General features: G+C 38.2%; 2 protein-coding genes across 7 annotated transcripts in view; one reads left to right on the forward strand and one right to left on the reverse strand.

Moving 5' to 3' along the window:
* TUBE1 (tubulin epsilon 1) overlaps positions 1–15,968 on the forward strand; it is a 22,348-nt gene extending 6,380 nt beyond the window's left edge. For 3 of the 6 annotated variants that reach the window (XM_042446184.1, XM_042446185.1, XM_042446183.1), the window contains exons 2-11: positions 1,258–1,310; positions 2,685–2,742; positions 5,032–5,147; positions 7,027–7,148; positions 8,613–8,800; positions 11,358–11,533; positions 13,201–13,341; positions 13,779–13,919; positions 14,370–14,544; positions 15,076–15,965. In XM_042446184.1, the coding sequence (XP_042302118.1) occupies positions 5,047–5,147; positions 7,027–7,148; positions 8,613–8,800; positions 11,358–11,533; positions 13,201–13,341; positions 13,779–13,919; positions 14,370–14,544; positions 15,076–15,234 (1,203 nt within the window). In that variant the 5' untranslated portion in view covers positions 1,258–1,310; positions 2,685–2,742; positions 5,032–5,046 and the 3' untranslated portion in view covers positions 15,235–15,965. Of the gene's footprint in view, positions 1–27; positions 558–1,257; positions 1,311–2,684; positions 2,743–5,031; positions 5,148–7,026; positions 7,149–8,612; positions 8,801–11,357; positions 11,534–13,200; positions 13,342–13,778; positions 13,920–14,369; positions 14,545–15,075 lie in introns of those variants that run through there. The other 3 variants (XM_042446182.1, XM_042446181.1, XM_042446186.1) reach the window with 3 other exon arrangements.
* A 3,712-nt stretch (positions 15,969–19,680) lies between these two features.
* CCN6 (cellular communication network factor 6) overlaps positions 19,681–21,826 on the reverse strand; it is a 10,591-nt gene continuing 8,445 nt past the window's right edge. The window contains exons 4-5 of the mRNA XM_042446187.1: positions 20,392–20,456; positions 19,681–19,794 (exon numbers count right to left, since the gene is read on the reverse strand). Coding sequence (XP_042302121.1) covers positions 19,768–19,794; positions 20,392–20,456 — 92 coding nt within the window. The 3' untranslated portion in view covers positions 19,681–19,767. The remainder of the gene's footprint in view (positions 19,795–20,391; positions 20,457–21,826) is intronic.

Genomic DNA, 21,826 nt, shown 5'->3' on the forward strand with positions numbered 1-21,826 from the left:
GTGTGGATGCAGCCCTAATCTCCCCCCGCAGATTTCCAAATCAGTTGCTGGGTTTAAATCTGATTTCCCTATTAAATAAATACTGAGCTCCTTCCTTAGCTGCTTGACCCAGTCAGCTGTGTTAAATTCAGTCTTAGGCTTGGTTCCCAGCCTTAGCTTCTACACTTATTTGTTTAATCCATTTATAAATTGCACACGCACACAGCTTAAAAGGCGCATAGTCGAAATGCCATTAAAAAATCAGACCATAAAACGCTAGGTTTCCTGATTTACGGCTTATTGGAAACAGTGTGTCGCTCCTTGTTATTAGGAAGATTTATGAACTGAGATTTTTTATTACCCTGTAATGGGTTTTTGGAAAGGGTTGGGAAGTTCATTTGCAGTTTAATTTCAAATAATGATGAGGGTGGAATTTGAAAAGTGGAGCGGCTTAGACAGGCTGACCAGAGGTCCTCCTTTTCCCAGGCATGACCTACATTTCAACCTTCTGTCCAGGAGGAATTCCCAAACGTCCTCCATTTGGAGGTTGACTGAGAAACATGAATTTACATTTATGTGTGCGTTTTCAGTTTTTCTTCCATGTCCTACATTTTTCTTGAATGTCCTCTCTTTTGTGGGGCCTTGTCCTCCTTTGCAGTGATATTAATACATAATGTGAGTTCTCCATCCACCTCATAGCAGACATAGGAGTTTATCACATGGGAGGGAATTGGCCAAATCCCATGCAAAAACGGGATTTACTATTTATTAAGCTTTATTTATAAAGTGCTGTAAACGCATTGAGCATTAATCTGAAATTAACCCGTGAAGAAAGTGGACAAATCCTGCAAAAGCGGGATCGTTTTAAGACACATTGGAAGCATTGGGCATTAATCTGACATTAACACGCACAGAAAGTGGACAAAATCGGCAACTTTTTACTTTTGGGATTTTCCCGGAAGTGAAAAGCGGCAGATTTTGTCCACTTTCTGTGCAGGTTAATGTCGGATTAATGCACAATGGCCCCAATGTGTCTGAAAATGATCCTGCTTTTGCGGGATATTCCCGGAATTTAAATCCAGTTTCTGCACGGGATTCAGGCACTTAGCTTCCCATGTGATAAACTCCATAGACTTTGAACTACGTACCTTACAATGACCTTTAGAGGATGATAACAAGGTGCATAATCTGAAAAAAAATATTTTAAAATTTGCTTGTTGGAAGTCTAAACACACATATAACCCTTCAGGTTTTACTTACATTAGGCTCCTTTTTCAGAAAGGAATTTATGATGAAGCGTTAAGCAGTTTCTTTCGAAACGTGAACACTAGGTAAGTTTAACTTCTGTGAGCAATTGTAGGTCTTGGTTGCAAACATCAACTTGTTGAAAGCATCTTGAACATTTTTTGTACTTAAAACTGCTTTGTATTTAAATCATGCTCCACTAGCCTTTGCAATAATCCAAAGTACAGTAGTAAATATCTTGCCCTTCCTGTGTCTTGTCATTGTGTGACTTTAGTGGTCAATTATGTCCTAACTACCATCATTTTTGACAACTCATATATATGTCTATAATAACTACTCAGAAGGAAGGGCCATTTAGTTCAAAGGTGTTACTTCCCAGATAAGTGGGTATGAGTTTGTGATGTGTAATTCCTTCCCTTTTGGAGTTTGTAGATATGCTAAATATCAGTAGACAAAGGCGTAGTGCCTAGTTCTATTGTGTTATCAGTATATGCCATACCATTGTTATTAATTTATATTTTGGACCAATACTAACTAGGAATTGGCAATCAGTGATTATGATTTTGGAGTTAAAATCACAGTTTTCAGCCTCAGTCTTTCACTGAGCAAGGGGAATGTCTCCAATACTGATATTTTTTTCCAAAGTCCCTAAATCAGACTTTTGCATAACTTGCCAAGGGCTGCTGCACCATGCTGATTTGCTGCTAGGTTGCAATAGTGGGCTCACTTGTCATGTTATGCTGAAGGAAAAAGTATACTTATTTTGGTGACAGATGACAAAATAAGGCTGTGAGTGCTCCACTTTACAGTATGTTCTAACAAAAATTACAGAATGTCTCCTGCTAATAGTTTTTCAGTATGAAGGATTTTTTAGTGGCCTTGTTCCTTCTCTTGTTTAGATTTTCCAGTAAAAAAATGGAAAAGCATTTTCCCCTTCCGTTGATTCCAGAAAAGAAAAAGCATTCAAACTGGCTCCCCATTGCCTGAAAATAGCATGCCATTGCCCGAATTTGCGTGTGGCAGTCTATCACGCAATAACGTGAAACCACATGATTGAGTTCGGACTGACTTCCCATTGCCTGAATTTGTGTGTAGTGGGTTAACACGCAATAACGTTAAATCCCATGATTGTGTTCAGCTTGCCATCGGATTATACTTCCAGTTCCCCTTGTCTGATAAACTCCTATGTTCCAGACTTCTTTAACAGTGAGGAAAAACTGTGACAACTGTACAGTCAGCTACCTGTCCATGTTTTATTACTATTCTTATTATTATTATTATTAACCTTTATTTATATAACGCTGTAAATTTACACAGCGCTGTACATACAATCTTCCTTTTATAATTTAATGTTAACCCACCCACCCACCCGGAAAAGATGAAAAACTATGATATTCTGACATTGTATGTGTAATCCTTCTCCATTATTTTTTCATTAATTTAACTTCTAATTTTTGTAGGACAGATGGTGATGGCAGCGACACTTCCAGAGGAAAAATTTGTTCCTTAAAAGCACGTGTAAGGAGAAAATCTGTAATTATGTTGGCCCTTATAGTTTTTATGTGCCTGCAATAAGGCTCTTAATATTTAGTATTTCATTTTTTACAATTCTCCCATTTAAAGGGATATTTATAGAAACTGAATATAGAGTTGCTGGACTGAAGAGCAAATACAGCTTGTAAACTGCTCATTTAGCAATACAATCCATGAACAGTGATACCTTTGACTTTACTTTTTTTGGTAATGAAATAATCCTACTGGGTATTGGATAAAAATTTACAGTGGGGAGGAGGCAGAGGAAATACAATGCAGTGTAAGATCTTCTTGAAGACAAAAGGAAAGGAAAGGAAAACTGTGCATCTTCATAACACATTCAACACTTCAAGTGCAAACCTGAAAACTTGTGCATCTGTTTACACAGAAGAGCAAAATGCAAAAAACAAAAACATTTTTTTTTTTTAAAAAAAGGGCATTTCAAAAATTCCAGCTTCACTTGAATGGAGAATAGCTGACTAAAGATTACAGCTTTGATCCAAAGTGGACCTGTTAAAATCAACGGGACTGCAATTAGTCAGGGCTAACTTAAGTATAGCTCTCCTCTTACTAAGTCTGGACTCTGCCCAGTAGTTTTCAATAATTTGCATTTTAGCAAATGTACATTTTAACAAAAAGGGAAAGGAAATGCTATTCAACATCTTCATCAGTGACTTGGATGACAGAATTGGGAGCATACTTATCAAATTTGCAGATGACACCAAATTAGGAGGAATAGCTAATACCCCAGAGGACAGGATCATAATTCAAAATGACCTGAATAGACTAGAAAGCTAGGCCAAAGTTAACAAAATGAAATTCAACACGGAGAAATATAAGGTACTCAAGAGAAGTAATAGTGCCACTGTATTCTGCTCTGGTCAGGCCCCACCTGGAATATTGTGTCCAGTTCTGGGCACCACAATTCAAAAAGGATGTTGAGAAACTGGAGCATGTCCAAAGGAGGTCGACTAAAATGGTGAAGGGTTTGGAAACCATGTCCTATGAGGAATGACTTAGAAAGCTGGGGATGTTTAGCCTGGAGAAGAAAAGGTTAAGAGGTGATATAATAGCCCTGTTTCAATATTTGAAGGGATGTCATATTGAGGAGGGAGTGAGCTTGTTTTCTGCTGCTCCATAGACTAGGACCCGGAACAATGGATGCAAGCTACAGGAAAAGACATTTCACCTGAACATTAGGAGAAACTTCCTGACAGTAAGGGCTGTTCGACAGTGGAACACACTCCCTTGGAAAGTGGTGGAGTCTCTCTCCTTGGAGGTCTTTAAGCAGAGGCTGGATGGCCATCTGTTGGGGGTGCTTTGATTGAGAGTTCCTGCATGGCAGGGAGTTGGACTGGATGGCCCTTGTGGTCTCTTCCAACTCTATGATTCTGTGATTCTGTGAAATCAAAGAAACAGTTTACAGGTCCTAGGGCTGCTGTGGGTCCCATAGTGACAGATGCCTGTTTCTGCTTGGAGGAGGCACTCAGTAGGTTTCACACACATTTCTAATTCATAGAATCATAGAATTGGAAGAGACCACAAGGGCCTTCCAGCCTAATCCCCTGCCATGCAGGAAATCATATAGGAAGTGAATGCATTTTCTCCTTAAATCCAGCTATCATATTTACACTAAGAACCCAGTTAATAAAAGCACCAATCGGTTCAGAGGAAGAGGAGGAGAAGGCAAATTTAGTGTCCTCCATCTTGCAGAACAGCTAATAAATGCAACTTCTACATTTAGAATGGCTCCATAACACAGTAAAGAAAAAGCAAATACACTATCATTTTGTTTTGAATTAGCATTGACTGAACAGTCCTGTTTTATTTGATGTATACTTAGCTGCTGCTAAAGTACTTTTGGCATGAATGTCATTGTTTAGCACTGTGAAGGCTAATCAGAGACACTTCAAAGAAGAACAAAGATGAGAAACCATATTGGATGAGAAAAGGCAGAAAGTAAATGTTATATGTAGCATTCTGAAGTGATTAACAAGCATAGTAGCATTCACCTTAATTTTATTGGGAAGGAGCTTTTTGTCAGTATAAAAAATATGTTTTAGCTTTTGAGTTTCATGTGTGCATTCATCTTTGAGCTTTAATTGGGGTAGCTGTAAATACCTTTTATTAAATTCCATCCCAAAGCACAAAAATAGGGCAAATTTTTCTGGAAGCTTGCTTTTTAATTCAGTGGCTTTGTGAAAATCGTCTTCAGTGTCCCATTTTTAAAGACATAAAATCTGAGTAACTAAATTATTTTTATTCCATCCCAAGGCCTTGCTGATTGACATGGAAGAGGGTGTAGTGAATGAAATTCTACAGGGGCCTTTGAGAGATGTCTTTGATAGCAAGCAGCTGATCACAGATGTTTCTGGCTCAGGGAACAACTGGTAAGGATAAAATTCTATTTCATCAACTCTTCATACAGGAATGTCTTACACAAAATAGAAAGAAACTGAAAGCATGACTTTTATGCTGTTGTCTTTTGGTGTCCTTAGAATAAAGGAGCACATTGGGCTGAATCCAATCTTAGTTGCAGCTCAAGTAGACGCATTGAAATCAATTGAAGTAATAGAGATTAGTCATGTTCATTTCAATTAGTCTACTTCAGCTAGCTGTAAAATTGGGTTTGACCCATTAGAAGTAGCATTTGGTTATTATTACCTTGAAGAAAACTTTAAAAGCACAAAGTAGTCAATCAAAACACAAAGTAGTAAATCCATGTTGTCAGTGTGCCATGCTCAGTGTGGTACTTTCCCTTCTTTACAAATTTGATATATATTCCTTTTTCATGAATATCTATATTCATGAATAGATGTGTTATATATAACTGCTCACTATTTAATTCATGTCGGATATATTTTTCCTGCCTTTCAGGATGCAGATCCTTCCAAGCTGACTAATGACTAACATAACATTTATTTTTTTAAAACCACTTGAAATGATATCAGCATATAACTGGTAATCAGAATCCTTCCCAGAGGACAGCTGGTGGAAGATGGCCCTGGGGAAATTGGAAGATCCAGCTGGAAAAGAAGCAGGAGCCTCTTGTTTTTGCCTGCCCCCTTCTCTCTCTTGGAATCTATCCTACAAGGCAGTTGGTGGTGAATAGCCCTGTAGGGAGTGAGGAATGAGACCAGCTGGACCAGGGTCTGATGTCAGTCATCTGCTCTTAATGCTTCTTCTTCAGTTCAAACAGTAATCTAATGAGGGATGTGAACAGCTGACCAAATAAGAACTGAAGCAGATGGATCTTTAAGCTAAAGAAATCCTCAACTTTATTTTCAGAATGCTTCTAAGTGATTCTATTATGGAAAGAGAAGTTTTGAATAAAATAGATAAGGCATAATATTAAAAAGCACAGTGCAGTCTTTCTAATAAACTTGTGAGACAGAAAAAAGCACATGGAAATTAATTCCATAATATTACATTAGGGAAAAGTTATTGAGTCATGGCAAATATGTATTTATTAACTAAACAAGTCATTCTTGTTTTCCTTCCCCTTTCCATGTACTGTACCTGGAAGCACAGTTTCTGTACACCAACTAAATGTGGCCATAAAAGTAGTGATGTGGCCAGAATTCAGAACTATCTCGGTTGGAACATACAGTTTTGCCTAGTAGGGCAAAATCTTCCAGTATGGCAAATCATAAATTTCCAGTAGAAATTCCTCTAGAACTCAGAATGTAAACATAGATTATGTACATAAGCAGAATATGCTTTTGAGTCTTTATGTTTTGCCCAAATCCTATCAGTTGTCACAGTTTAGGCAGAGCTACCAAAGGGGTAGTCCAAGGAGCTGTAACCAAGCCTAGTGGGGGCTCTATGGCATTGGTGATGAGGCAAAAGGAGTTGTGCAGTCACAACAAATATAGGAAATGTCCCTAGTCCACATGGCTATTGTAAGAACAGTTTTCAGAGAAAACGGCAATAAAATTTAAACCTCAAATTCAATCCATAAAACTTCACAGTACAACAGTGATCGCAGGGAGAGGTGCAACAGAAAAAATCAGTTTAAGAGATAGGCAACGTATAAATTAAATAAATAAAAAACAGAGTTAAACCACTGAATGAAACAGCTTGTTTGTTTGTTTTGTATGCCTCCTTTCTCCCTGGAGAGACCCAAGGTGGCTTATAGACAAAATTAGGCAGTAGATGGCCAAAAGAGGGACCAATGCAAGCCTATGGAAGTGGAGTCTTTGTGGAACCATTAAAAACCCCATATACAGTATCTTTATTTATTTTTATTTTAAAATCTCATATTTTCAGGGCTGTGGGCCACAAAATATATGGCTGCCAGTACCGAGACCAAATTGTGGAACAGCTGAGGAAGACCGCTGAACACTGTGACTGTCTGCAATGTTTTTTTATCATTCATTCCATGGGAGGGGGTAAGTATTGCTCAAGCCTTGCAGTTGCAGCCATGAGAGGTGGAACAAAAAACCAAAATGATCATTGAAGTATCCCTTATCCAAAATGCTTGGGACCAGAAGTGTTTGGAGTTTGGATTTCTTTTATTTATTCATTTATTTATTTGTTGGATTTTGGAATATTTGCATATACATAATGAGATATCCTGGAGCAAGGACCCAAGTATAAACAACAAATTCATTTGTTTCATTAATACCTTATAACATAGCGTAAATGTAATTTTATACATAATATTTTTAATAATTTTGTTCATGAAACAAAGTTTGTGTACACTGAACTATTAGGAAGCAAAGGTTTCATTTTCTCAGCCACCCATGTAGCCGATTTTGGAGTGTTTCAAATTTTGGAATTTGTGATAAGGGATAGTTAACCTGTAGTAACTGAGAAATACAATTATGTGGAGAACATAAGTGTTTAAAATTAATGCATAAGGCACTCTAGAATGTTTCATTGACTTCAAAAAGAGTATTGATAGAATAAAGTAAATTAATAGAGTAGAATAAAAGGCTCTCAGAAATTTCAGCCATAACCAGTTGTGCATGCGTATGTGCCTTTAAGTCACCTGTCAACCTTTGGTGGACCCAGGAATTTCATAGGGCTTTCTTAGGCAAAGGATACTCAAGAGATGGTTTTGCCAGTTCCTCCCTTAAATATAGCCTATAGCACCTGGTATTCACTGGCAGTCTCCCATCCAAGTACTGACCAGGAGTTACCATGGTTAGCTTTCAAGATCAGATGGAATCTGGTGCCTTTATAGTATTCTAATCAGCTACATCTTTTTCAGTTCTGATTGAACATTATTGACAACAACAAACAGAAAAACAACAACCCCAGCTAAGTGTGTATTGAATTCAGAGGACTCTTCTGTCTCAGTAACCGTTATTAGAAGCTTTTCTGAAGTATCAAATATTTGAGATGCAGTATGTTAATCGAGATTGCTTTCTCTAGTGGTTCCTCCACTATAGTTCTAGAGCAATGGTTCCCAAACTTTGGCCCTCCAATATTTTTGCCTTCAGCACCCAGAAGCCCCAGCCAGCTTGGGCAAAAGTCAGGAATTCTAGGAGACAAAGTCCAAAATGTCTGGAGGACCAAAGTTTGGGAACTACTGTTCTAGAGGGTATGGTTGCCTTTCCTTCTTTCTAGGGTGGCAGTTTTTCTTTGCAGTTCCCCAAAGACTAAAGAACAGACTGTAGTAATAGGACAAATCATTCCAATTCCTTCTTTCTGAGATTCCTTTCACAGTAGTAAAATACCATTAGCCTTACAAGATGTATTCCTTGTGAATGGCCAGCTTGGGATAAAAACTGATTAGCAATCCTAGCTTGATGCTGCTTTGTGAACATGATTTAAAAATCAAGAGTAGCAAAGGAAACTGACAACATGTGGCTTCTTGTCTTTGTAACTATTTTCTATCTTGCTTCTAGGAACAGGATCTGGGCTTGGTACATTTATACTAAAAATGCTTGAGGATGAATTTCCAGAAGTTTATAGGTTTGTTACTTCAGTTTATCCATCTCGTGAGGACGATGTCGTCACATCTCCTTATAACAGTGTATTAGCTATGAAAGAGCTCAGTGACCATGCAGACTGTGTATTGCCAATTGAAAATGAAGTAAGTACCTATGGTATCATGTGGATGATGTATAGGTAGTGTGGCTCTGCAGTGTTTCTTTCATGTTACGATAAGATTTAGTAAGAAATATTTTAGTAATGGCTAATACATGGTATCTTTATTATATGCTCGGAGTTATTGTCAAATTTTGGTTTCAAGTGAGCAGAAAAAGTCTACACTTTTTAGGAAAAACAACATAATATTTGAATCAAAATGGGTGCATCAGTGTTAAGTCTTATTTTGACCATATCCTACATTGTTTGAAGTATAAATGAAAAGTGAGCTACTTCTCTTAATGGAAGAAGGGGGCAGGGTATGTGATAATGTTACTGTTTTTTTAAACATGAAAAGCCCAAATTTTATTATGAATAAAGGACAGCCAACCTCATCACACCTTCAGGAAGAATAAAGGACAAGTTACAGGCACAAAGGTAACATCTGTGTCATCAGTCTGGGACTAGAGAGACTTAAAATTCTAATGATGTTATCGTAAAAGAATAGGACTTGGAAAACTTAATTTACCATGATTTTCCTCAGAATCCTATTCTAGCTCCCCCGCGCCCCGCGCCCCCCGAATGTTAAAGAATTACTTGAGACCAAAATTGTGAATACCCTTCCCTGGAGAAGTTCATTCCACTCCCACCTTGTTTGTATCTTAGCCTTCAGGACCACTGGAGTCTGAGGAAATGTTCTCCTTTATATTCTGCATGATAGATATTAATAATTTCTGCTGCTTTTTTGTTTCTGGCTTTTGTTCTATACAACATTTTAACACATATGCATATTTTAAATTTGTGAAGCACATCCATTCTTTTTTGTTCAAAAGTTGCAATGGAATATTGTAATAACAAGAAAATATATCTGTCTAGAATCATAGAATAATAGAGTTGGAAGAGACCGCAAGGACCATCCAGTCCAACCCCCTGCCATGCAGGAAATCCAAATCAAAGCATCCCCGACAGATGGCCATCCAGCCTCTGTTTAAAGACCTCCAATTGGTTAACCAATTACAAATCCATGTAACAGTTGCCTTGTCTAGCAGGCAACTGTTACATGGATTTGTAATTAGTTGACTGGCCGAACCCAAAGGGTGCTCAACAATGGCTCCTTTTCATCCTGGAGAGAAGTGACCAGTGGGGTCCCACAGGGCTCTGTCCTGGGCCCAGTGCTATTCAACATCTTTATCAATGACTTGGAGGACAAAATTGGGGGCATACTTATCAAATTTGCAGATGACACCAAACTAGGGGGAGTAGCTAATATCCCAGAGGTCTAAGCTGCCCTTTCACTGAAGCAACTAAAAATCAAACATAAAACAAACCATCTACAGAGGCTTCAAGTGCACTGGAATGGAATTAGGCCTTACAGTGTAATCCTAACTCCAAGATGTGGCAGTTTCATATTAGGCACAAACTTTTTCTTCCTGTAGTAATCTCTTCTGCTAAAAGAATCTGCTTCTTTATTTATTTATTTATTTTATCCTGCCTTTCTCCCAACAAGGAACTCAAAACAGTTTACAACAAATTAAAACAAAATACAGCTAAAAACTCGCTATGCAAAAGTTAAAAATCAATTAAACAATTCTATTAAAAGCACAATGTTAAAACAGTTTAAATATAATTAAAAATAAAAGCACAGTACACCACATTAGAATATCCTTTTCCCACATGAGTTAAGAGCCAAAGCCTTGTCTAAATTAGATCTGTCAAAAGAACTGTTCTGCTGTCTAAAATCTGCTGGCAGAACATCTCTTCCCAAAAAGGGTGGGGAGAGGGGGCAGAGAGGCAGTGGGATGACAGAGTAGGTGTAGTATGCTAGATCAAACATCCTCCAGCCTTGGGGCACAGTTACAGAGCCAAGATAAAGGTATATCAGTGTGAAAGTACTAAGTAATTTCCAGCATCCCAAGACTGAGAAGGGTTTAGCTTCAGCAGACTTAATGTCAGCTCAGCTATATCTTAACCATCTTGGATAGTCAGGATTGCTTCCTGTGTCATATTTAAGAGTTGAAATCAGTGGGATTTGTTGTTGATGATCTATGCAAAATATTCTTTCTTAGGGGCTAAACAGACCGGCACTAAACACTGGCATCGGGCTGGAGTGGGGGCATGACAACCGCACACTGGCCACCCCGACTCCTCCCCGATGCCGGCATCACGGCCAATTACATGGTGGGTGGTGTCACACTGTTTCTTTGGTGCAGCATTTAGAGACAGTGTGCCAAAGAATCAGTGAAAAGCCACTGCAGTGGCGGCAAAGGCAGCTTTTTGCCATTCTAAAAAGAAGTGGCATTTTGCCAGTTCTTTTTAGAGTGTCAAACTGCCCGATTGGGACTGCAGGGTGCCAGGGCACCACTTTATAAAGGCATTCTGTTTTGCCCCATAGTTTCCAAATATATTGGAAATAACTTATGTAACTATAGAGGCTACATGCAAATTTAACTTGAGGGCCTCAATGAACTCATTGTAGCTTATTCTGGAGACATGCATAGGGCTGTGTAGCAAAGCTTATTTTTCTCATTGTACTTCTTACAAACATTTTCACCTTTCTCTCCAAGTCTCTGTTTGATATAGTTAGCAAAATTCATCAAATGACCAACTGTGGAAAGCTAGGATCAGCTGTAAAGCAGACCAGCTTGATAACTTCAAGTGCAGGTGGAATAAAACACATTCGGGAGAAAGCATTTGATGCTATGAATAATATTGTGGCAAATTTACTGTTGAACTTGACAAGGTGAGATTTTGAAAATTATATTCAGAAACTAAATAATTACTCTGATTTTTTTTCAAAAAAGTTTAACAATATGAGTTGGAAGTTTCTGCAACCCATCAAAGGAATTCTTTTGTTCGCAGACAGAAGATGGTAGTTTCACAAGATGCAGGGTGTCAGTTTTCTTATATAGCACAAAGAGGGAAATGATACTCTCATGGTATGCATTACATGCACCCACCATAAAAAAAAAAGGTTGTTAGGAGCTTCACCAGGCCAAGTTTCTTTACTAACCCCAACCCCGTTTTCTTTCTTTTCAGCTGTGGTTTAATCCATGGCTTCTAAAGATGATTCTGCATCCTGTGTTCTAGGGTACAGGGGTAGAAATCATGGAGATATTGTTGGACTGCAGTTCCCAGCAGCTCTAGACAGCATAGTCAATGATGAGGAATGGAGGAAGTTATAGTTCAACACAGTCTGGAGGTTCATATCATTCTCTTTCATTTATTTATTATTATTATTATTATTATTATTATTATTATTATTATTTTATAGCTATGTGTGTTGGTTGATTGATGAATTTATGCAGAACTGGGGGGTTTCTTCCAAATATGCCAGATACTGTCTTCTCTGTATAACACAGTGCCAGCAGGTTTGCTTTCAGAAATCTGGCCAGGGTTTACTGTACAATGTAAAAAAAGTATTAAAAGTCAGCATAATAGTGGGAAAGGAGTATATATTTTCTAATCTTTTAAATGACTTAATTGTTTTATGATTTTGAAATCTGAGTCATATCCATCCTCAAAAATGTTCAGATTTTTATTTCATCAGTAATTTATGCTGAAAGTTATATCACATGTGGCATTTACATTTTCCTGTTACATGCCCTGCTCACTCCTTTCCATTTCTCAGGCCTGATATTTAATAAAAGACAGTCTTATAAACCAGCTGAGACATTTAAAAAAATCTTTGTACTGTACACGGTGATTCCTGTGGATTCCTTCACAGAAAATGTGGACCCCTGAGAGACACAGCTGCAGTGTCTTGGCAGTAATTTTCATTATTCAGTTAGATTTTTTTTATCTCATTGTAATGCTCTGATAACAATCCCCAGATGATCTGGGTCATACAGTACAGTGCACTGTACACAAGCCCATCCCTATAGAAGTAAGTGCTGTTATAGATCTGAAACTTCCCTTTGATTTTTTTTCTCCTAATCTTAGTGTACTGGATCCTATTTGGACTGAGATTGTTGTCTTTAGAACAGAAATAGTATCAGAGATCCTGGCAAATAACAGAATTCTGTCTGTTATCTGCTGGAAACAAATCTTTATTATTCCCAACTATAATAGAAGCTTGTAAATATCATCATGAAAAAAGAAAGCAAAATGGAAATAAACAGCTTTTTTACTAATGGCAAGAATAAAAGCTTTGTTGCACTTCTTAGACAGCACAAGTGGTATTCTTGTAGCTCTTCAGGATGAAGAGTTTTAGATTTTGTCATAGCTGACATTAGGACTTTAATGAGTTTTACTGGAAATCATGTGACTTGCTAGTGTGAGTTAATAAATACTCAAAGGAGTAAAGAGTTATTATTTTCATATGTTTTTTCAAGTACAAATAATTTAACCAAGAAGTATCTAGTAGCAAACATTTCTTTTAATTTTTTGCATTACCTGTATCACCTTCAGCTCTGCTAGGTTTGAAGGCTCTCTTAATATGGATCTTAATGAAATCAGCATGAATTTAGTTCCTTTTCCTCGACTTCATTATCTGGTTTCCAGCTTGACACCACTGTATACGTTGGCAGATGTTAACGTACCTCCACGAAGGTGGGTAATTTTGTTTGACATTGCTACAGTTTGAAATGGGGTTTCCATGTTCATCTTTTGCAGCAAAAACAGAAAAGATTCTTGTGGCACTTAAACATCTAGCAATCCCTTGTTTTGTTTGATATGTCATGAATGATAGCTGCTTTCTACCTACAGAAGAATTTAATCTGCATAGTAATATCCATAAAAAGATAAAAGCTCAGTAGAGTTTTTTGTCTTATGTCTAACTTGTTTGTCTTTAAGGTGTCACAAGACTTTGTTGTTTGTGTTCTGTGATTATTCAAAACCTGCAAAAATCTGACGTATTTTCAAACTATGTAATGACAGTTTTCTACTTTTATTTATTTGACACATATCCAGTAATTTCTTAATGGGCAAATGCTATGATTTTATTAATATTTATAAGCACTGTGAGCTAATTTTTCTCTCTCTCTTAGGTTGGACCAAATGTTTTCAGATGCTTTTAGTAAAGATCATCAGCTGTTACGAGCTGACCCAAAACACAGCTTATACCTTGCCTGCGCCCTCCTAGTGAGAGGAAATGTACAGGTTTCGGATCTTCGTAGAAATATTGAAAGGTTTGCGCACAACTTATATTAAGAGGGCGAATTATTAACTGCTCATATTAGATAGCAGCTGCTTGATCATAGGACCAAAACCAGTATATTGAGCTTCCGTTGATCCTGTTCTTGAATAGTTGTGCTCATGGGTGATGGATCATGTTCTCAATAACCTAAATGGATTTATGTGATCTAGTCAATTTTTCATGAAACAGAATGATTTGTAAATATAATACTACCAGATTGTTCAGGTAGATGCTTTCTACATCTTTTAACAGAACACAATTTAGAAGAATAAATAAAAACTGTATTTGAGAATGTAGCGTCTTTCATGTGGCTGAAATCACATGAATGCATCACCAGGAACAAATGGTCATTTCTGCTATTGACATTTGTGTTTTGTGTAGTCCTTACTTTATTGCTTGCTTTCCCCCCCCCCCCTTTTTTTTTTTCTCACTTCTGTTGCAGGATGAAACCATCACTTCAGTTTGTCTCCTGGAATCAAGAAGGATGGAAAACTGGCTTGTGTTCAGTGCCTCCTGTGGGCCATTCCCACTCTTTGTTGGCATTGGCCAACAACACTTGCGTAAAACCTACTTTCATAGAACTCAGGGAAAGATTCATGCGGCTGTACAAGAAAAAGGTATGCCATGGAAATTGTAGTGACACAATTTTACCGAGTTCATTTGTACTTATATTACAGTCATTATTGAGAAACACTTGGTACCAGATATGTGTGTGTGTGCCTTCAGGTCGCCTGTTGACTTAGTTTTTTGTTATGAATTTCATAGGGTTTTGTTAGACAAAAAGATATTCAGTAATGGTCTTTCCAGTTCCTTTCTCTGATAGTTGGGCTGAAAGTATGACTTGCCTGAAGTCACCCAGTGGGTTTCCATGGCTAAGTGGGAAATCAAACTGATATCCAGAGTCATAGTCCAATGCTCAAACCACTACACCTGCACTAAATGCTGGCTTCTGGCCCAGTTTCCCTTTGACTCTGGATTGGACTATGAAATCCACATTCCATGCTTTCTTCATCACAAACAAGTTCACATATCAAGGCTACAACCCTGCTTTGTAATATGGGTAGAACAGGCTTGCAATATTGAACAGTTCATTTATTTGTTTATTTTTTTCCAAGTAAACATGACTAAAGTAAGGTTTGTTCTTGCAGGCTCACCTTCATCATTACCTGCACGTTGATGGGATGGAGCAGAGCTCTTTCTCTGAAAGCCTTTCATCTTTGTCAGATTTAATAGAAGAATATAATCAACTAGATGCTTCCAATTGTGGACCAGCCGTAGATCCTCCAAGACTGGAAATAGCAGTATAACAACTGAGGGGTTTGGTAGGGAGAACTTTAACAGTAAGCTATCTCAATGTGATCTAGTCCAGGTTTAGAACTGTTATGTACATTTTTAGTGGAGAATTTCAAGGAAATATTTTGGTTGGATTACATACTTAAGAAAGTGTCTTGTGTACTGATTTGGACGAATGTTGGTCTCAAAGGAGAGTGGATATGTTGAGTTTCACATATTTTTGATATTGCATATGTCAAGGAAGTAAAAAAGCATATTGTGTAAACTTTTTGCACTATATCTCTTCATATATGATTTTTTTAAAACTAAAGCAGTGTGCTTGAAGATATTTCTGTATGTTTCTTACCAAAACAAACTTATTTTGTATAATTGTCACTTTATTTGTAAATATTTATTGTAAATGATATTTTATTAACAGTTTCAGTTGTAAAATAAAAAATATATAGTTACATAAAATATAATCCAGCATGTTAAATCAGTGATTACAGATAATAAAATACAGCACTGTTTACAACATTCCCCAAACTGTTACATATCTGATGACCAACTACTCCAGAGTACCACTTGCACTAACTCTAAATGACATATTGATTACTGTATACTCAAAACATACTGAAACTCAAATATATTATAGTATCACATTTGACTTCATATACACTCTGATTTCGGTTGCAATTTGACTTATGTTTGCAGAAGGAACTGGAATCTAAAGAGGCTGTCTGCTTGGGTGGGAAGGAGTAATGTGGTAATTTTACCTAGAACAATTTCATCCCCTGGAAAATATTTTGCTGTATAAGAAGCTTCAAGAGAGAGGGGAAGTTGACAACAAAATTCTGCCATATTCCACTACATCTCCCTTTTCCCATCCTTGCCAATCTCCAGTCCAGAGCATGTGGTCTCTGTGAATCCCCTACACACACACTGGCTGCAGCCTTGCCTGCCCCACTGAAGGATTGAGAGTCCTTCTTCACTGGGGAAAGCTTCTCCCTTGTCACCTGGTCACCCTCGGAGCAGCTGGCTGAGCAGCAACCAAGAGGCTTCTTGCCAGCACTGGTCTTTGCTGCAAGGCAGTGGAATCACTGGGACTGATAATATATCACTGGTGCAATAATTCATGCAGTCAACCCCCCCCCCCCAGTTGATCTTCCCCACCAGACAGACCAGGTAGAATCATGTTTTTTGTACTAATGTTACATCCTAATAATTCCCCATATCACTGAATGTAATGGCAACAGTGGTCACATAAACAACTTCTTTGTTATCCTATTTTCTTAAGCTGGAAGTTGCTATCTCCCATTTACACAAGAAATTCCAGCTTCATGAGGGGTGTAGGAGGAATCCACGGATTCTTCCTCGTCCTAACTCCTGAAGTAGAAGGCTATTGTTAGAATGGGAGACATCAGCCACCAGCTTCAGGAGTAGGGCATAGGAGGAATCCAGGGATTCTTCCTCCTCTTAATACCCAGAGCAGGAAACAGGTATGTCAATGGGAGACAGTTCCCAAAGCTGAAAACAGAATTGACACAACAATCTTCTGCTTTGGGAGTTAGAAGGAGGAACAATCTCTGGATTCCTCCTGCACCCCACTTCTGAATCTGGAAGCTCTTGTATCAATGGCAGACAGCAGCCTTCTTGACACTTGATTCCTGATTTTCTTGTCTGCTTCTCCCTCTCTAATGAATGGGGCCAGGAGAACAGAGGAACCCAGGAAATCCTGCCCTGTCTCCTCCCATAGGGTGGTGTTTGAAGCTCAGTGGGCAGAGAGGCTTTGTTTGCCCCACTATCTGGCTACACTTCTTCTGCTGGGCTCCTCATGACTTACAAGATACAATAATACTATGCCCTGTTTCTTCCAAAAGGTAAGCATTTGAGGAGCAATAGTAGTGTTGCTATGGTGGAAGTTGTAGTGTCACTCCACTTATGGTGTCACCTGGTGCGGCCTGCACACCCCATACCACCAAGTTGTCAGGATATAGCAGAGTATCTGGCATATCTTGGAAGCGTGTCCTCAGCCCTCAGCAAAGGTAACAGCGGATGGTTGTCTTCCAGAAATGATGGAATGCAGGTCACCGGGAACTGTCCAGCTTCTCACCAGGCTTCTGATGTTTAACGACAAACAAGCCGAACTCCCGAAAGTGCTTATCTTTATTTACAAGTGCAAACCAATTATCCAACGCGATTTTTACTATACAGAACTAACAATCCACTCCTCTCACAAAACCCAACAACAATTCCTGGAAGCCTCTGAGTTTATATAGACACAATGCCATGCAGTTCTAAAACCCAGCCTCTTCCGTTCATGGCTGTTACCAGCTTCCTGTGCCACCCAGAAAACTGTCCCCTTGTCTAAACAGACACATGTTCATCTTACAGGCTTCCTGCATGCAGGCAGTAGAATGACCTTGTACACTCCGTGTTGCTGTGCTCAGCAGCTGAAGCTCATCAGTTTTGTCCTCTGGCTTCTGATTGCTCATGGTCACCACACATCTCAACATTTCTTGTTAGCTTTTAACCCTTAACACTAGTAATGCCTCTGCCACAAGGCTGGCACAGACGAAAGACTTCTTAGTCACTGCTTAGCCAGCTATGCAGTTAAAACTCCTCGGGTGACTGAGTACAAAGGAAACAGCAATGGAAATTGGTTGTTTTGAATATGTAGTATAACAGTAGACCTAAAATCAAGAAATACACATGGGGTGTGTGTGTGTGCTAGGATTGTTACCCAAGAGGAGAGGGGGCAGTAGCACCAAAGGTTTTGTGGACCACTGGTTTAAAAAAATAGTGTACTCCAGGTCACACCTTGTACAGACAAATAATCATCATCAGAAGAAAAAATATATTAAAAAATTATATGCCTGTTTTCCCTTTTAGCTGAAGAGAAAAGGTTCATTATTTATTTATATCCCACTTTCCTCCCGTATAGTACAGTCAACCCTCCATTTTCATGGGGGATCTGTTCTAAACCACCACCCCACAAAAATGGAAACTTGCCTATATTCAAGCCCCATAGGCTTGAATGGGGCACGTGCCCACAAGCACACACGGAGAGCACACCCCATTGAAAATAATGGAGGTCGCCCCTCCATGAATATTCAAGACCATGGACCTCAAGTCCACGAGAAAGGAGGGGCAACTGTACTCAAAGCTGGAATCAAAAGTTGTCAAAGGGAATATTACCAAAGATTTACAAACAAACAAATGGTCTGCCTAGAAGGCTACAGAACAGTTATGGAAAATGTTCTACAACTGATAGTTCAGTGCCTTTAGAAATCTTTAGAAAATATTTTACAGTTGTTTATAATACACATTTCACTTCTTTTTACAGTAAAGTATGTTCTGAAAGGGGCAAGCTGTCTTGACTGAAAAAGTTTTGATTTTTCATAGGGACATTTGATTACCTTACCTGCCATCCTGCCAAGCACATTATCTATAAAAGTCTGAGTTCAGAAAACATATCTCCTGGATCACTGCATGTTTTCTGACAAACACAAGATGTAATCCACATCATCTTCCACTTGAAGGTGCCTTCCTTGGGGCAGTCAAACTGTACTGTAATCATTATAGACTTGTTGGGTATGCAACATCTCCTGTCCAGGCAGATTCCACAAAATATTGGCTTGTATCTTTGTCTGCTTGTGCATCCAGAAAAGGCTAGTCTCTCTGCTTTGGGAAGCTGAAATGTAGGCTGACATGTTTTTCCTCTAGGGATCTTAAAATAGAGGGAGGGGGGAGGTGTTATCAGTGTTATCTTCCAAATGAAGTTTAATATATTACATAAATTCTAGCAGCATTCAGGTCCATTTTTAGTTGCTATTACAGCAAACCTAGTTGAAGATAAAATTTCAGCCTTGTGCATTGTTTGCAACATTGTGCATTGTTGCGCAACTTAAACCTACACATTTAAGTCTCTTGTAACGGAATATTCTGCTGCTAACTAAACCATAGTGACACGCTCTAGGTGGGAGATGGATCGGTGATGTCTAAAATTCAGCACTTAACCTGTGTCACTAGATTTTGGGAGAATCTAGTCTGCTTAATTTGGAAATTACAGACACCAACCGAAAGAATCTCCCTTCCCTTAGTTTCCAGTTGTGCAGAGAAGAAATGCACAATTGTAAAACTGGTTAGCTGCCATTTCCAGGCCAGCTATGAAGGCTATATAGTAGAAGACCCACAGCTTTCTGATGGATGAATTATGACTGCATGCCTAATCCTAAAATGCAGGATAAATAATCCACCAAGGTTTCCACAATTGCATAGCAACACTCTACACCGTCCTCCACAATATATGGCACAGATGCTAGTTCTTTGAAAACCAACCATTTTGTAAGTTAATACTATGTGCCTGAAGAGAAAATGGTATTCTGCGCTACAACATACCTTTAGTGTCTTTGGAAAATTTGCTTGGCATGGTTGAATGTAACACAGTCTCTTTTCTTTCCTCATTACACATTTACTGTTTTCATTGGTCACTCGATCAGATATACCTATGCCACAAGTTCGAGAACAAGGCGCCCATGGAGTTGCTTGTACTAGACATTTCTTCTTCAAAACAAGTGGTAAACTTCTAAAAGCTAGGAGGTAAAATATATTAGATTTTTAACTGTATCTAAAAATATCAAAGCCCACCACAGTTCTGATGTGTACTCAATGTCAGCCAAAATAAGGTATGGAACAAAATAAGCAAACATATTGCCTTACACTGAAGTTAGAAAAAAATGAGGCTTAGGTTTGCAGAACTGGCCAAAAGATTTGTGCCATCTCTACCTCCATTTAAGTATATAGGCATTTGGCACCTCAGTTGCAGAAGACTTGGCATATTTCATAGTTTACACTATTTTTTATGCCTATGAATAGAAAAGTTGCTGTAGAAACCATACATTTACCAGATAGTTCTTATATAACACCCTGTTAAAGGTACCTATGTAAAAATGGACTAAGGACCTCTAGTCCTGCACTTCTTGAAATCCATGTGCTGACTTTCTCCTTGCCTGAATTTGGTTTTCTTTAAGAGGATTGGAGTTGAGGACTTTTTTTCTTTTCTGTGTTCCATTTCCAAAGATTTGGAGTACTAATATCTATGTGGATTGAACCTGCTTTTTAAAATTTCCATATAGCAAATCCTGGTCAGATTTGAAATATGCACAGCTCAGAGGACAGAGCAGAAATACCTGGGAAGTAAGCAGCAGCTTTAAAATCTCAGTGCAGGAAGCAAATTTTAAAAACTGGCACAGATCTGAAATAAATAAAGCAAGGTTACAAAGCTGTTTATTTGTATACATAATTATATGTTTATATCTACTGCCTGTAAAATAATTGAATTGCTTTTACTGTTAACTAGGACAGCGCATGAAGAAAGCAGGAGAGAAAGTAAAATATTAAAATAAAGCTTGGTATTGTGCAATATTTTTTTAAAATCAATTAATTGTAACACTTCATGCAAACCATGCATTAATAGAGTATCAATAACAAGCTGCTTAGATTATTATGTAAGTTCTGAGCATTTTCATAAAAGTAAGGCTATTCTATCACTTTATGTTTAATCTGCCCTTTCTCAGCATTTGCTATTTTGTTACTTAATTCGTGTTCAAAAATGATTGATTGCTAAGATAAAACAATGTCTTAGACAACACCAGTACATTACCAGCCAGTGAAGCATAGTAGTTAGAATACAACTCTGGAGACCAGGGTTCGATTCCCAGCTTGGCAATGAAAGCCACTGGGTGACTCTAGGCAACTCATATGCTCTCAGCCTCAGAAGAAGGCAATGGCAAATCTCTTCTGAACAAATCTTGCCTAGAAAACCCCACAGCCCAAGGAACATCAAAAGTCAGAAACAACATGAAGGCACACCTCAACAAAAGGTAATACCAAGCAACTGCTTTGTGCTGTGTCCAACAGTATCATTACCTTCTAAACATTTTTAATTGTTATGTAAGGCATTCTGTTTGGAATCATAAGCTTGATGAATGCCCTTCTGACAACTGAAAGATAAACATAAAAAGCTGGTCAGGTGACAGGGGATCCCATCCTATTACAGCCAGGTAGGGCCCCATTTGTTGTTCTTGTTATGTGCCTTCAAGTCAACTTCCACTTGTAGTGATCCTATTATAGGATTTTTTTTTAAGCAAAATAAAACTAAGGTGAGAAGATGTGACTTGCCCAAAGTCACCTAGGAAGTTTCCATGTATGAATGGGTATCTGAACAGCCACACCATGCTAGCTCATTTCACCTCCAGCCCCCTCCATCATGAGTGTATCTATTGTTTTCTAAGGGCCTGTGTGCCTTAAAATATGACTTTGCAGTATTAAAATATAAATTTCAGCAAATAGCAGACCAGCCTGTTTGGTTAGACTTAAATGTCTACCTGGCACTTGTTAGGAACTTACATCCATTCTTTCATACTCCGTTGAACACTAACTACAAAAGCCTACAGCCCAGGATAAGGAGAGGAACTCACTCTGTAACCGCCCTGTGATATAATACGGGTTTTGCATGTTGCTATCTGGGTATATTGAGGAGAATCATGTATCTTTATTAACTCTTAAAGTTTGAATAATAATAATAATAATAATAATAATAATAATAATAATAATAATAATAAT

This window comes from Sceloporus undulatus, chromosome 1 (genome assembly GCF_019175285.1).
Source record: "Sceloporus undulatus isolate JIND9_A2432 ecotype Alabama chromosome 1, SceUnd_v1.1, whole genome shotgun sequence".
NCBI lineage: Eukaryota > Metazoa > Chordata > Lepidosauria > Squamata > Phrynosomatidae > Sceloporus > Sceloporus undulatus.